General features: G+C 38.4%; 1 protein-coding gene across 3 annotated transcripts in view; it reads right to left on the bottom strand.

Annotated features, from left to right (window-relative positions):
• Positions 1-17,429, bottom strand: part of PLS1 (plastin 1) — an 824,936-nt gene that overhangs the window by 174,959 nt on the left and 632,548 nt on the right. For all 3 annotated transcript variants that reach the window (XM_044071020.1, XM_044071019.1, XM_044071021.1), the window contains exon 6: positions 4,747-4,825. In XM_044071020.1, coding sequence (XP_043926955.1) covers positions 4,747-4,825 — 79 coding nt within the window. The remainder of the gene's footprint in view (positions 1-4,746; positions 4,826-17,429) is intronic.

Below are 17,429 nucleotides of genomic sequence, written 5' to 3'. Positions count from 1 at the left end.
CATGGTATAGACCTGGCTACAACCATGATCATGGTACCTCATGCCAATCCGTTCAAATTAAGAGATGGTCATCAGCAGGGCACACTACTCTGATCCAAAGACAGGTGACAGTGATGTGCCTCCCTCACAGATGCACTACATGCAGTCTTCTCTTTGATGAGTTTGTATGTTACCACATAAAGCAGCCAGAAGAGAAGTTCTGCCTCACTGCAGACACTACCAAAATGCATGAGGAGACTCCTTGAGAAGTGATGATCACGGGCTTAAAACTTCTAATGCAGAAATAAAAGGCATGTGCATAGATTAAATGATAATATAATGTGGGATATAGAAGCTCAAAAGTAGAAAAAATACAGAATCAGTGGCTTCCCCTATGAAAGAGCGGCACGCTAATCACCTTACCAATCACCAATGATCAGGTGTGCAAGTTACCTACAGAACACCTGCTCATATCAAAATAATCATTTCTTCAGCCTGCCATGTATGGCACAAGACATGTACATATTACTTCCATATTTATTCTGTAATAATGGAGAAAAGAGAACTTTCCCATATAGCCATAGCTATCTCAGACTAAGAATTACCCTGTAGTACCACATCTTAATGATACAACCTGCAAGCAAAAGTAAATGTGACTAGTTGTGTCTGTGCAGCTAAAAGTCAGTCAGTGTGCCATAAATCATTTGTAGCAAAGTCTGAATGGACTGACTCTGTGGACCAGGAGGTAGATAACAAGTATGGCTGCAGCTGGATGGCTGTCTAAACAAACTGACCAATAGGGTGCATGAGTTTGGAGTGTGCATTACAACTGCAAAGGCAGCAGCTGTGCTGTGTTGGTTTAGAGCACTTGCAGTAAACTAATTACAGAACACTGTCCATTTCCATGGACCACACTGTCACAAGTACTTAAAGTGAAAATATTCCAAGAAAGGTCAGCTAAAATATGTGCAGGCTGTGCTATGTAGTAAGTTTCATGATGAGATGTTTACGATCCTGAAAATATAGATCCTCCAATGGGTTAATACAAAGCATTGGAGATAATTAAGAATGTTAGTAGTAGTGCTGTACAATTCCCTGTAACATTCACTTTGCAGAGCTGGGTTGGAGAGAATCCATGGTTGCATGCAAATGTCCTCAGTTTTTCAGGATGTTTCATTTAAGGTTCAGAATTGTCTGACCTTTCTGTTTTGCCAAATGGCGAACACTTTGCCAGAGGTGTAGCAAGCTATTGGTGTGCCCTGTGTCATCCCCTGATCCAGTGCCCCCCTCAACTTTAAATTGGGAACTTCAGGAGCAAAAAACATACCCCTCAAAAAAAAAAGCTCCATTCCACTTGCATACTGTAGCACTATAGCAAATGATTTGATGAAGCACTCAAACTAAGACAACAAATGCATTATATCAGTATTCAGAGATGACTAACACCTTGCACCCTGAGGGGCTGCCTCCTTCACCCCACCATAACTATGCCTCTGCACTTATGTCTTATCCTAGCCTAATTTCACAAAGTGCACAAACATATGACTGGTTTTAAACCTAAACAGGGCTATTAATGATCTACAATCTGTTATCCACCCTCTTTTCTCTGACTGGTTTTAGAATGGCTCTCCTGCACCAGGATGCATCATATTATCCATTCTGTTTTTCTCTGATTAGATTTACAATGGCACTCCTACATGTGAGAAGGCTGTCTGCTACAGTTCAATTAGTGAATAAAAACAAGGAGACGCTGTTGCCCAAAGGTCTGCTCCAAAACCTAATCCAAACGAATAAGAAAACAAATTGGAGTCGGACCACCACAATAAATGGATAAAGCAAGATATTTCTTTATTCGGACAAGCGCTTTCGCGTGTGAAAAACACGCTTCTTCAGATCCTTTACACAAACAGTTTGGATAGCAGTGCTTATATACTCTTAGTAAGTAACAGCTCCCAAATAGAGAGTAATTGAGCAATTAAGCAATCTATCTGTAGGCAAAACATCTGTTCCCAATAATCAACAAACATTAAAACAATTAAAAGCATGAAACAAAAGCAAAAAACAAAAGCAAAAAACTCAACTAGCAAAGAAACAGATCCAGAGTCACTATATTGTAAAACTGTTGATTCTGTTTCAATGAATCTCAATCGAGATCTAATCTAGAAGGCATTTAAAATTGTATAAAAATATGTAAACAATGTAAAGATGTATGTGAATGAATTAGTATAATGCACGCTTCTTAAAATTCACTGAAACCTGTCCTAAATACTCTAAAAATCTCATTATTGACCAAAAAGTTAAGGGAGAAACACTGGAAGTGTCTCCATCTATGTATGAGCTAGGAGCGCAAAACAATCTGTTCCAACATCAAGATGGCATCAGTAAAATCTAAGCCAGGGCCTCCCAAACAATATCATATCAAACTGATCTGAATGGGTGTATAGAGTAAATGTGCAGACCATATAAATGTGTGTAGACTAAAAACATGAATATATATAAAAAATGTTAAAAAATGTTAAACACGAGGCGGTAGTATATGCAATAACGATCTAGTTCTCGTGCCATGACTGCTCACTTTCTATCCGATGAATCAAGTTTTCAACATTGGTATAAAATCATTAGTAAGTCATGAGGACGAAATATTTTGACCCAAAAAGGGGGCGTCCATGGACGCCTAATCTATATATCATGCTTAGGTCAAAAGAAAAAGGTGAAACCAATGAATACTAACTAACTAACAGTTCAATTAGTGTCTGGGTTTGTGAGGATGTTCCTTATTAAGCTGTCACCCTGAGTGTCTTGTGATTTTTGTCTGGATACAGTGCACTTTGAAAGGTACAAACCAGTTTGTTCTCTGACAGAGACACAGAGATCATGAAATACCTTTTTGTGTAATTGCAGTTTATAATACTGAGTAATGTTCTGTGTGTCCAGTGGTCAAAACAAGTAACTAATTCTATTGCTCTAGAACTGGATCACTTACACTTGTTTTTTATTTAATAAAATCCAAAAGAAATGTAGGCTGAAGGACTTGACAGATATGCACAGTAACAAGATAAAGATAAAGGAAGGATGCTGTATGGGGTAAGAGGACAAAGAAATAAGATGTGATTAATTTATTACAGGTGTTTAATCACTGTGTTCATTGTGTGTGATGTGATGATTTTCATTCTTCTTTCCATTCATTCTTTGATTACCTGCTTAATCCAAGACAGGGTCAAAGGGCAACTAGACACTATCACAGGAAGAGCACATGCACACACACACACACACACACACACACACACACACACACACACACACACACACACACACACACACACACACACACACACACTAGGCTTGCCACCCCTTCGTTTTTTTTCCGGACTATCAGGAAATCAAACTGATTCTCCGGTAGTCCGGAAAACACTGTACAAACTCCGGTATTCTGTTTCAAAAAGGAAACAGACTATCGGAGTTTAATCGGTTGATTTACTATGCTTTTCTTACAGAAAAGCATAGCAAATCAGCCAAAAGCAGGCGGCGGAGCAAAAAGAGGCGTTCCGTTGATCGGCTGATTTACTATGCTTTTCTTACAGAAAAGCATAGCAAATCAACCAAAAGCAGCGGCGGAGCGAAAAAGAGGCGTTCCGTTGAGTGATGCTGTCGTGACATCACAAAATGGGCGGTATTGTTGGCAGGAGAGGGGGGGCGGGGTTACTGGTGACGCGAGGGGCGTGGCGTAGCTCCGGTTTTAGCCGTGAACGAAGGTGGCAACCCTAACACACACACACACACACACACACACACACACACACACACACACACACACACACACACACACACACACACACACACACACACACAGACACACACAGACACACAGACACACACACACACGCACACACGCACACACATGCACACACACATACACACACACACACACACACACACACACACACACACACTCACACACGCACACACATGCACACACACACGCACTCACATGCACACACACGCGCGCACACACACACACACACACACACACACACACACACACACACACACACACACACACACACGCACACACGCACGCACATGCACACGCACACGCACGCACACACACACACACACACACACACACACACTCATGCAGAAACACATACATGCACATATGCACCTTTTGACAATTTAGATGACCAGCACTTTGCCCATAGTACTTCTTCAGGATAAAGCAGAGCACCCTGCAAACCACAAGCAGACATAGGAAAGTGCAAACTCTGCACAGAAGATATGCCCACCCAAGGCACAGACTGGAGAACTAAGCACTGTGAGGCAGCTGTGAGACAGCAGCACCACCTCTGTACCACTTTGCCAACAACGTTTTTTCAAGCACAAAAACAATAGCAGTACATGATGGAACAAGAATAACTTTAAGCCAAGGTGTCATGAATTTGTAAAACAAAACCCTGAAAACTAAAAGCAGCATGCCCCAAATGAAATCAGTAACTCTTACTAAAAAGGCTAAATTAACATTTTGGATATCACCCTTCATTTGCCCTACTGGCAGCTCATGGTACTAGCTACTTGGTTGCAGAAGCCTGAATGGAAAAAAAAACAGCAGTTGTAACTAGGGCAGAAGATAGTGACATACTTTCTTCTAAAACCTGGTTTATAAAAAAAACTTTTATACTATTTCTTTCTAGTGATTATTCAAAAAAAGAAGTTTACTGTTGAAGACACAAAAGAATGTATACAAAACACAAAACCATGTTTCATACTTACAGAAATTGTAAAAGGAGTAAGTTTCTTGTTAATAACTCTTTCATCAATTGTATCTGGTTCAGACAAGTTGATCATTTTGCTGAAAGAAACAAGAAAGGTATCCCTTGTAAAGACAGTCAAAAAAAAAAATAATAATAATAATAATAATAATAATAATAATGTGGTTGTGTTATATGAAGAAACCTACAATTATTCTTTCCTAACAGGAACATTGCTTTTATCCTTAAAATGGAGTGTGAGTATATATATATATATATATATATATATATATATATATATATATATATGGAGCTACTTCTAAATCTCAAACCTCGTATAACCGAACTTTTTCACAAGACAAAAATAGCAAAAGCTTAAATATCCGAACGGTGAATTTTTCCCAGGATAGCTAAACACTTGACCAAAATGCCCTTTTCTCCACTGTAGTGTGATCCTGGAGTTGGTATATATAGTTAGGGGGTGTGGGGGGCACAGCCTCTCACCTAGGTGGGTTTTACTTACTTGGAGTGTGTTTTCTGTAAGTTGTGGCAAGTGTTTTCTTACCCTGGGAATATATATATATATATATATATATATATATATATATATATATATATATATATATATATATATATATATATGATTACATTAAAACAGTACTACTGACTGCTGTTAGTGGTTTCTCTACAGGAATCTGTTCCTGTTTAGATATGTAGTGATGTACATTTAAAATAATCAATAAAGGCTGCTGTAGTGTGATCCTGGAGTTGGTATATATAGTTTATATATATATATATATATATATATATATATATATATATATATATATATATATTTTTATATGATTACATTAAAACAGTACTACTGACTGCTGTTAGTGGTTTCTCTACAGGAATCTGTTCCTGTTTAGATATGTAGTGATGTACATTTAGAGCTAAATATTTTAATCACCCACTGTGCAGGCTCACAATTTGCTTCAAATGTTATCTCCTGCTTGCACTAGCTTTTCATTGCATATACTACAGACACAAAAGAAAAATAAAATAATCAATAAAGGCTGCTACAAACATACAAAAGAAAAGAAAAATGTACTTCTGAAGAAACAAGTATTACTATTTTAACTACAAATCATAAACAAATAAACCATGTTACAATTTTAAAGGTATTCAGAACAGACTGCCCACTGCATCAAACATAAGGTTTCTGCAGTCTTGTTAATGTGACTTACCTGAAGAAATATAGAATATGACAGCAGATAAGAACTGTTTAATTACCTTCTCTGCCCATTTCCTGCTGGATAAGTCACAGACTACATAAAAACACGTTTTCTTCATTGTGTTTGTCCTTACTCCTCATAAAAAAAATTATTTATGTCTGTGCCATACATTCTGGCACTGTGTTACAGAAAGCAGTCCTAAAATTTCTTCAGAAAAACTAACCCAGCCATCTACCATACTATCTTTGAAATAATGCTTTTGTATGTTTTCAAAGATACAGTTAGTAATCTTGCATTGTATCCTCTTGTGCACACACATCCTTCTATTAGAAACACGATACCTACTTGAGTCTGTGGAAGCATTTAACATACTTAAAAGCTTCACACTTTCACCTTCTTGCTTCAAGACTGCATCTACTAAGCTGTTTGATATTCTCTTTATATCATGGGGCAGAATCTGTGACCTGTTACCTTCCACTTGTCTCTGTCCTGTATATATATATATATATATATATATATATATATATATATATACATATATATATATATATATGTGTGTGTGTGTGTGTGTGTTCATAGATAGTTAGTTACTAGGCTTGCAGTACAGGGGACAATTTGGGAGTGTAACCCAAATATTCAGTTGCCCCAAAGCACTGACTGGTGAACTGACTTGCTCAAAGTGAGACAGAAGGTAAATAAGGTCTATGGGAATCAAACCCCATACCACAGGAACTACAGCTCAAAGCCTTAACCCTCAGCACCAATTGCCATATTATTTTTATAGTGATGACCTCTGCAGAGTTGCACACAATATTGTTAATACGCTGTTATTAAATCTCTGCAGAGAGGCACAATAACTTTGCTTCTATTACTGATGATGTATCTACTTCAAATCCAAAATCATACATTTTTATTTATGTTTTATGGATCAGGTTAGTCCCACTACATCTATAGCATATTTTCAGGGAAGTCTCAAAGTGGTATTTCTAGTGTAAAGGGGTCAATTGGCTAGGGTTCCTGGCAAGTTCTCCTATGTTTTGATAACTCAAATGTTAGCTAGGAAGGTGCAAAGGAGCTGACTTTCCCATGCACAAGCAAGGTGCCAATCAGTACCTGCAAGCAGTATCAACAACAAAAAACAGCTGATGGAAATAGTAACAAAAATAACTTAAAACAAACTATAATGTCCAAGGAACCAGACATAGCGTAATAAAATTTTTAATTGCCACTTTCATATTACACTGCCTCAGAACACATAATAAAGTTTGAACAGTCCATTTTATATTATTTTCCATCAAATCAAATCATATAACTAATTAATCAATCAATATTGTCCAATGTTAAAAACAAAAAACACACTTTATAATTTAAATATATTTTGTACATTTAAATTTTATAACACCATTTTTATTAACCTTCACCATATAAAACTCTCATTTACTTTATAAAATTCCCATTTAATTTTCTTTACTTTAAAAAACACTTAACGTTTATATTTTCATTCAAACCAAGTGGAACATTAGCCCTCAATTTCACCTGCCATTATACTTCTTTCTGCTCTATAGAATTTTTTATATCTCCTCCATTAAAATCCCCTAAGACCTGTTCTAGAATTTCAAAAGTCAACTTTTTATAATTTTTACATACTTTTGAATGTCTATAAAGTGCACTATTTTCATTCTTAGGTTTAACTGCATAAAGATGTTCACGTATCCTTAACCTAAGGCTTCTAGTTGCCATTCCAATATAATAACTTGTGCACCCTGCACATAAAGCAATATATACTACCCCTATTGTGCAACAGTTAAATCTACATGGTATTCTGGCAGTAGATGGATAATTAATCAAAGAAATACAAGGTCCCTCGTGAATAAATCTACAAGTATTTCATCTATTATATTTATAAGTACCAAAACATGTATCAGTACGTAATGATTCTTTCTTAGTTGTATTTTGTTCTAACATATGCTTTTCTTTCTTATAGACAAATAATGGTGACTCTCAAAATCTTTCTAAATTCCTGATTGCCAGAAATAATCTTCCAATTATTTTGAATTATTTGTTTAATCTGGAAAGTATCTACAGACATACCTACTACACAATATCTTGGGACGTTTATAAAAATATAACATTTTCATCTACTGTATTCCTTGTATCATTGACTCCACTGGTGCTTGGTCCCCCTATTGTACCATCAACACTGTTGTCAACATCTACTAACTGATTTTCATTGAATATCGTTTTACTATTTTTATATTTATTGTTCTTAAACCCCACCAAAAGAATCGGTCAAAATTCTGCTCTTCTCTTATCTGCTATTTCCATAGCAGCCATTTGTAAATCCTGTAATGGATACCCTCTCTCAATAAATAACAAAGTTATATATTGCACGTCTTCATAAAAAAATGCATCTTTATTTGTCATTCGTGAGACTCTAATATATAGGCCTCTAGGTATATTTCTTTTCATATAGCCTGGATGGTTACTTTTAAATGACAAGTAACTATCAGTAAAAGTATTCTTCCTTGAAATCTGACTTTCAAACAAATTGTTTTCTACATTCCATGTTAACCAGCAGCAAACGTGAGAAATGAAGTACAACAATTTAGACTATCAAAAAACTCTGAAAAATTACATTAATTTTTAACTATAAAAAACAAATCATCTGCAAAATGTGTATAAAACACTATGTACTTATATACTGGAATATTATATTTCTCTCTCCCACCAACCAAGCACCAAATTCACATATGATGGAGCCGCAGTTGCCCCATCACTACTCCCCTTATTTGTTGGTACGATTTCTTATTAAACACAAAATAATTGTTAGTAATTGTTAGTTAATAATACTTCCAAAAGGGAACTTTGTCTTTTTCTACAGTGGTATACTTATCCAGATACATTCTAACAAATTCTATACCTTTCACTTCAGGAATAGAATAAACATAGAGACAACATCAATTGTAAACATAAACATTCTTATAGAATTAAAAAAAAAATCCCATGAATCTAAAACATAGGATGGTAAATTTTGAACTATTGGATTTAAAATCAAATCTAAATATTTAGAAATTCCATCTGTGACACCACCTAAGGCAAAAACCACAGGTCTAAAAGGGGTGTCAGTGGGGTATTTGTGAATCGTTGGAATACCAAACAAAACTCCTACACGTGGATGTTCCACTGATAAAAAGTCATATAACTCAGAAGTTATCTGTCCATTCATTAAACAATCATGTAACAAATACTGAACATTTTTATAGCTTCTATTAATATCTGTCATAGAAACTACAACATTTTCATGGACATTTTCTCCATGGAAATATTATAATGTTCTGCTTTCTTCACAACTACCCCACCTCCCTTATCAGCTTTCATAAACCTTAATGCTGTCTGCTGTTGTAATCCATATAATGCGTTCCTTTCTTGTATTAAAAGATTGAACAATGGATGTACAGGTTTATTTTTTAAAAATTTTCTTATTTCATCCTCACTTTTTCTCAAAAACCTTCAAAGTATAATGTAATGCTAGGTTATAAGTGGAAGGTTTTCTAAGACCCCGATAAACATTTATATAGTTTAAAAGATAATGCAGATTCAGTTTATGAGTGTAAAATTTCAGCTGTAAAATACTACTTGTAAGATTAGCTCTATGGCTCGGAATAAACCCAAACCCAAGCTTAAAACTTTTTTATGATACTCATTTATCTGTCATCATCATCATCTTCTTTCAGCTGTTCCCATTAGGGGTTGCCACAGCGGATCAGCTGTTTCCATTTCTTCCAGTTCTCTCCATCTTGCTCTGTCACACCAATCACCTGCATGTCCTCTCTCACCACATCCATAAACCTTATCTTAGGCCTTCCTCTTTTCCTGTTACCTGGTAGCTTCATCCTTAACATCTTTTTCCCAATATACTCAGCATCCCTCCTCAGCACATGTCCAAACCAACGTAATCTTGCCTCTCTGGCTTTGTCTCCAAACCTTCCAATCTGGGCTGCCCCTCTAATATACTTATTCCTAATCCTGTCCACCCTCGTCACACCCAATGCAAAAATTAACATCTTTAACTCTACCACATCCAGCTCAAACTCCTGCCTTTTTGTCAATGCCACTGTCTCCAACCCATATAACATAGCTGGTCTCACTACCCTCTTGTAGACCTTCCCTTTCACTCTTACAGGTACTCGTCTGTCACAAATCACTCCTGACACTCTTCTCCACCCACTCCATCCTGCCTGTACTCTCTTCTTCACCTCTCTTCCACACTCACCGTTACTCTGAACTATTGACCCAAGTATTTAAACTCATCCACCTTCGCCACCTCTACTCCTTGCATCCTCACCTTTCCTCTATCCTCCCTCTCATTCACACACATATATTCTGTCTTAGTCCTGCTGACCTTCGTTCCTCTTCTCTGTACAGCATATCTCCACCTTTCCAGGGTCTCCTCCACCTGTTCCCTAATCTCACTACAGATCACAATGTTATCTGCAAACATCATAGTCCATGGGGACTCCTGTCTGATCTCGTCTGTCAACCTGTCCATCACCACTGCAAATAAGAAAGGGCTCAGAGCTGATCCTTGATGTAACCCTACCTCCACCTTAAACGCATCCATCACTCCCACCGCAGACCTCACAGCTGTCACACTACCCTCGTACATATCCTGTACCACTCTTACATACTTCTCTGACACTTCTGACTTCTTCATACAATACCACAACTCCTCTCTAGGCACCTTGTCATCTGTTTTCTCTAAATCCACAAAAAAACAATGCAACTCCTTCTGACCTTCTCTGTACTTCTCCATCAACACTCTCAGAGCAAACACCGCATCTGTAGTGCTCTTTTCCAGCATGAAACCATTCTGCTGTTCACTAATCATCACCTCCCTTCTTAACCTAGCTTCCACTACTCTTTCCCATAACTTCATGCTGTGACTGATCAGTTTAATCCCTCTGTAGTTACTATAGCTCTGCACATCACCCTTATTCTTAAAAATCGGTACCAAAACACTTTTTCTCCATTCCTCAGGCATCCTCACACTTTCTAAGATTTCATTAAACAATCATTTATATTTTCAATACTCATTTATCTGTAAATTTTACAAATTAAACACTTTAACATTATCAGCAGTCACAGTTCTTGTAATGTCCATTAGCGTTTCTTTGTTCTTTATTTCTGTCTTCCCGAGTTGGTCACTTGGTCAACCTGTATTTTTATGTTTTTTGAAATGCCTTCCTGTTGCTGTCCATATCCAAACTTAAAAGCATTGCTACTCCCCTTTAGTGCACTTTATAGACATTCAAAAGTATGTAAAAATTATAAAAAGTTTACTTTTTCAATTCCAGAGCAGGGATTTTAGAGGAGATATAAAAAATTCTATAGATCAGAAAGAAGTGGAATGGCGGGTGAAATTCAGGGATGATGTTCCACCTGGTTTTAATGAAAATATAAACATTAAGTGTTTTTTAAAGCAAAGAAAATTAAATGGGAATTTTATAAAGTAAAGAATAGTTTTATATAGTAGAGGTTAATAAAAATGGTGTTATAAAACTTAAATGTAAAAAGTATATTTAAATTATAAAGTGTGTTTTTTGTTTTTAACATTGATTGGACAATATCGATTGAATAATTGGTTATATGATTTGATTGGATGAAAAATAATATAAAATGGTGTGTTCAAACTTTATTATGTGTTCTGAGGAAGTGTAATACGAAAGCGGCAATTAAAAGTTTTATTAAGCTAAGTCTGGTTTCTTGCGCAGTATCAACAACTGGTTTACACAACCAGAGGGTAACTTCTTAAATGTAAATCAGTCAGTGTTGTGTAAAGCACTATAGCAAGGACATAGTGCAACTCTCTGTAGCTCTACTGGTGTTTAACACAATGCAACAAAGAGATATTATGTGGATACATAATAGGTGAAGTATGAACTTTTTTAAGCTGCACTATCGCAAATAGCCATCTTGTTAATTGCCCTTTGCTCTACTGAGGGGTCTTTTTTTTGGACATCAATTTCAAACTGGGTGAGGTGCAAATGGGGGAGAGCAATGCCCAGGGCACCAACCAGCATAGCTTCAGTTCTGTTCAAAGGAGCTACCTGAGAGATAAATGTGTGGGTTAACATATCATTATTCTGTCTTATGCATGAGTTAGTTGTAAAAATAAAAAAAAAACAGAAATTGTTAGAAGTACAAGGGCCATTACAGAAAGTGAAACTGAGATTAAATAAGGAAAAAAGTAACGTTTTTTGAGAAGATGATGAGAATAAAAGGATTTTACTTTAGAATGCAGAAATCGAATGCATTACAAGTTGTTGTTGTTGTGTCTTTCGGCTTTTCCCGTTTAGGGGTCACCACAGCAGAACTCCGGTCCGCTAATGATTGGCAGTAGATTTTTACGTGCCAAGTTGCCAGTCCTGACGCACAACCTTCAAAGTAAAGTCTGAAAAACAAGCTATAGTAATGCAACAGTAGAAAGATTTGATGCAGGAAATAACAAAATGTGCTGCTTTATGGACATTTTGCCAGTTTTCATACACAAGGAAGGAACGTGTATTTGAGAAATCCCTTTATTTTGGGAAAATGATCATACATAAGATAATTATGCATGCTCCAAGCCATGACAGAGAAGGAATTCTTGGAAATTGTTTTTTTTTCAAAGTATATGGAAATCAATATTGAACCCATGTAGAAGAGAATGATTTATAGGTATGTTATTTTATTTACACTTCATAGACTAGTTTAGTCCTAATAGGTCAATGGCTTCATTTCAGGGGAAACCCAAGGCTGTATTTCTACTGACTAGAGTAAATTTTGTAGAGGAATGAGGGGACATCTCCTACTCTTTTTTGAGCAATAAGTATGCCAGAAGGCCGTCACTAGTGCTTGGAGAATTTCAAGACGGAGGAGGAAAAGAGAAAGTAGGCTGAGAGTGAAGTGCTGCAGAATACTGAAATATCACAAATGGACTCTGTAAGAGAAGAGATAGTTGTTACATACTTAAAGGAAGGAGGTCTGGAAACTTCTATATTGCTGAAGATGATGGATCAAAATGAGTTGATTGCTAATGTAGTAGGTTGGTGTACTATGACAGATGGCATGATGGGAGAAGTAACAGAGAAGGTGCTGCTAGATGACTCAGAAAAAGGAGAGGGATTGCCAGAAGGTGCTGACATCACTTTGGGGGTTTGCTTGGCTAATGGAATACTGGTTTTAAAGGCATGGCCATGTAACAGTGTGTTTTTGTGAATAGTGAAAAAAAAACTTTTACATATGCAGAAATGGTAAACAAAGGAAAAAACGATGCTGTGAATAAAGCTGATGGAAGTCAAGAACTGATGCAATGATGACAAAACCAGAGGACAAGACCAGCAGTAGTATGAATCAAAACAAGGAAAAATTACATTATTAACAAGTATGAAGTTATTGACAATACTAATTTATCTATGGGGTTTAAAGTGCAGGATATAAAGCTTTAATACATTTAGAAAAAAAAGACTATTATGAAGTCACTTTTGAAATGTTTACTTTACTGGAAAAAATATCTACAGTAGAGAAAATGAACTGATTTGCACCATGTAATAGCTTCATAGGTTCATAGGTTCATAGGTAGGTACTAGGCTATCTGCCCAAAGGCATTTGTAAGCCTAGCCAGAATGTGTTGGCTTTCGCCACCCCCTTAGATTAGTCCCCTGTGCCTCTGTCCAGCAGAGCCACTGAAGTGACCCCCAGGGTAAACTTTCTGTTTCCCATCCACTCGTCAAGGTTTCTCTTGAAGAGTGTTAGTGAGGAGCTCTGCCTAATGTAGATTGGAATCTTGTTCCAAAGCATGGGAAGTCTCTGGGACAGGAATCTATTCCTCCAGTATGTCCTATTTATTGTTGTAGTGAGGTTTAGATTCCTGGAGCGTGTGGCTCGAGGGGATACGGCTTTCTTTAGATGGAGCATGTCCATCAATTCTGGGTTGGACACAGCCTTGTATGTCAGGTAGAGATCACCTCTGAGTAGGCAGTATGTAACTGATTACAGCTGGAGTTTTTTTCAGTCAAGCTGCACAGGGCATCTGTTTGAGGCCAGTGATCCTCTTTGTGAGGTACTTCTGTGGTCTTTCCAGCTGTTGCAGGTGTCTTGTAAGGTACATCCCAAATGGGGCATTGTACTCTATGATGGGTCTGATGAGTGATGAGTAGAGGGGCACAATGACCTCTTTTGATCTGGATGCGAACCCTTTTGTGATTAGGTGGGCCACATAGAAGGATTTTCTAACCACTTTGGCAATGTGATTATCAAAGGAAAGATTACTATCTACTTGGGTCCCCAGATCCCTTATTACGTCTTCTGTATTTAGGGGACTACCGTGGTAGTTTGTGGGTACTTTGTTTTTTCCAAAGCGGATAACTATGCACTTTTTGGCATTTAGCTTGAGACCATGATTTTGACACCAGGTATCCGTCTCAGTGAGACCTTTTTGGAGGATGTCTGTGTCAACCAGAAAGTCAATTATAGCCCCTAGTTTGCAGTCGTCGATGAACCTGGTCAGCCATAGTCCTCTTGTGCTTGCCTGTACCTCTGAGAAGTATATGCCGAACAGGAGGGGTCCTAGGACTGAGCCCTGGGGAATGCCAATTGTAACCGGTTTTGAGTTGGACCTAGCTCCTGCAACTCTGACCATGTGGGTTCTGTCCATTTGGCAACCCATCTTGTGACGTAGGGGTTTATGTTCAAGCTGGTGAGCTTGTCTATAATATAAGAATGAGGAATGGTGTTGAAGGCCTTTGCGAGGTCCAGGTAAGCTGTGTGTACCACCTTTTCCTTGTCTATAGCCTTGGTAACTGTCTCAAAGAAGTCCACCAGGTTTAGGAGGCATGATCTTCCCTTAACAAAGCCGAACTGGGTAGGGTCCAGTGTTTGGAGGTTTCCAATGTCTCTGTTAATGAGTTCCATGATGATGTGCTCCATAGCCTTGCAGACCAAGCTAGTCAGGCTTACAGAGCGATAGTTCCCGGGGTCTGTTATGACTCCACTTTGTGGAGTGGAATAACCATTGCTGTGCACAACTCTATGGGTACATAGCCTGTGCATAGGCTCAATCTGAACAATGTGTTTAGGTGAGGGGTTAGTTTGTCTTTGAGCTCTTGTAGGACGCAGCCTGGGACACCGTCCGGTCCCATTGATGCTGTGTTTTTGGCTTTGGAAGGGCTATTTTAACCTGAGTGTCTGTGATTTCAAGGGCTCTACATTCTTCTAGTATGGTTATGGACCCTTTTGGGGGTGAGAGGGGAGTGAAGTTTGCACTGAACCTGTCTTCCAGAATGTTGGTGATATACGTCAGTTCAGTGTATTTTGTGCCATTCTGCACTAACTTCGAGCAGATCTGAGCATTGCCACCTAGATTATTGGCATTGCTAAAGAATGCCTTGTGGTTATCTTTGGAGTCCTTGGCAATTTTTCTTTGAAGCTTGCCTTGGATGATTTTATGAGGGATCACAGTTTCTTGCTAATACTGATCAGGGATGTCTTCCCTTCTTGGGATTTTACTCTTTTCTGTACTAGTTTCCTCCTTCTGTAGTATAGCTTGTTTATGGCAGGGGTCCGCCAGACTGGTTTCCTTTTCTTGGAGGAGTGAGTCTTGGTTTTGCTTGGTATAGCACTATCCGTGCATTCTTGTAGGTCCCTGTAGAATGCATTAGTTAAGGATTTTGCAGCTTGGACAGCGTTATCCTTTAGCATGGTGGCTTTGAAACTTTCCACCTCGGTCTTAAGTAACGTTAGGTTTGCTTTTGAAAAGTTTTTCACGGTGGTTTCCTTGACCGGGGGTGGGGGGCGGAATGTGGATATCCAGAATGATTTGTTTATGGTCAGATCTAACCAGTGAGGGGTTGACCTCTGGGGTGGAACACCAGTCGCCCATGTAGGTGATGACCAGGTCCAATATGTTGTCACCTCTGGTGGGAATGTTGACTAGTTGATCCAGGGCATTTGAGTTTATAAATTCTAGGAAATGTTGGGCAAGGGAGTTAGCACTTGAGAGTTCTCCCAGTTAATGTTTGGGTAATCGAAATTACCCAGTATTAGGGTGTTTGGTAGGACCTTTATGTTTCCCAGTGTTTCCAGAAATGCGGAATGGGCATCCTGGGACATGGGGGATGATCTGTAGCAAGCTACAATTTGTATTGCAGTTTTGCCCATTTAGTTGCACGTGGATGATCTGTGAAGCATCGTGCTGTGCCACTAACCTGGAGGTGTGGGTATTCTTGATGAATATGGATACGCCCCTGCCTTTTGTATTTCGGTTCGGGTTCGGTGGCCGAAATGTATGGTATGAGTTGTAGCCTGGTAGTGCTGGGGTGCTCTCTGGAGAACTAAAACCAGGTTTCTGTTACTGCACATATATCCATTTTCTCCATAGTGAGGAGTGCCTTGAGTGCATGCAGTTTGAGGTTTAGACTTCTGGCATTGAGTAGCATTACCCTCAGTTTTTTGTTACTTGTGCTGTTTACGTAAGTGGGTTTGTCTTTTGAGCCTTGTCTAAAAAAGGCACTATGGGGGTGGCAAGAGCCTTGGCCAATATTCAAAAGCCTAAGGGTGGCAGGTGCAAGCCGTCTCTAGCAAAGCAGGGTGGCTTGTCGAGCATGTCATCCCAGGTGGACAGACACTGGATCCCCTTTGAATGACACCAGAAACTTAGACAATTGCTGAAATTGATAATTTTTTTCTTTATACTGTGGTATCATTCTTGGTGAGGGCAGGATGCTAGTCAGGGTCATACCGGCCTGGGCTACGTGATCAGAGAGCTTTTCCATGTCTCTTTTCATGTAGTCCACGGAGGTACGGCTCAGGTCATTCACACCAATATGGACAATGACAGAGTCATATTTGTACTTGTTCTGGAGTGACTTGAGTGTTTGTGTTATGTAGCGGATACTGGCACCCAACAGGCAGCTAACAGTAACCTTCTCCTTGTTCAGCCTAGTGAGTGGGACATCAGTGTACCTGACTATAGAGTCACCTATTACTAGTGTGTTGGGTATGTTATTTTGCCTTAAGGGCTGTGATTGCATGGCACACTGGTTTTGTGAAGTATGTGTTTCATGGTTTGTGTTGGGGGGTGGAGGTTGCTTGGATGTCTGCTTTGGAGGTCTCTGTTGCTTTTGCAGATTTTTATTTAGAGCGTCTGAGTATGTTTTAGTGTATTTATGGTGTTTTTTGCCGGTGCTGGTTTAATGGGTCTATGTGAGACTGGTGGTGTGATGCAAGTATTTCCCTTCTCCTCTTGACTGTCTGATCCAGTCTTGGGTTGAGAGAGCTTAGCCTTCAGTTTGGCTGCATAATTTCAGAACTTGGGACTACAGTTATGAAAGAAAATAAAATGTGCAACTCAAAACATCTGACATAGAGGAACCTGAGTTAAAGATTTCTTTTATTTGTAGTAAGATGAATGGGATAAAAAAAGGTAATCATTTAAAATGTTGGAACCTGC

Source organism: Protopterus annectens, chromosome 5.part0 (genome assembly GCF_019279795.1).
Source record: "Protopterus annectens isolate FY-2018-M chromosome 5.part0, PAN1.0, whole genome shotgun sequence".
NCBI lineage: Eukaryota > Metazoa > Chordata > Ceratodontiformes > Protopteridae > Protopterus > Protopterus annectens.
The sequence above is the reverse complement of the archived record's forward strand: the minus strand, read 5'-3'. Positions and strand labels throughout refer to the sequence as shown.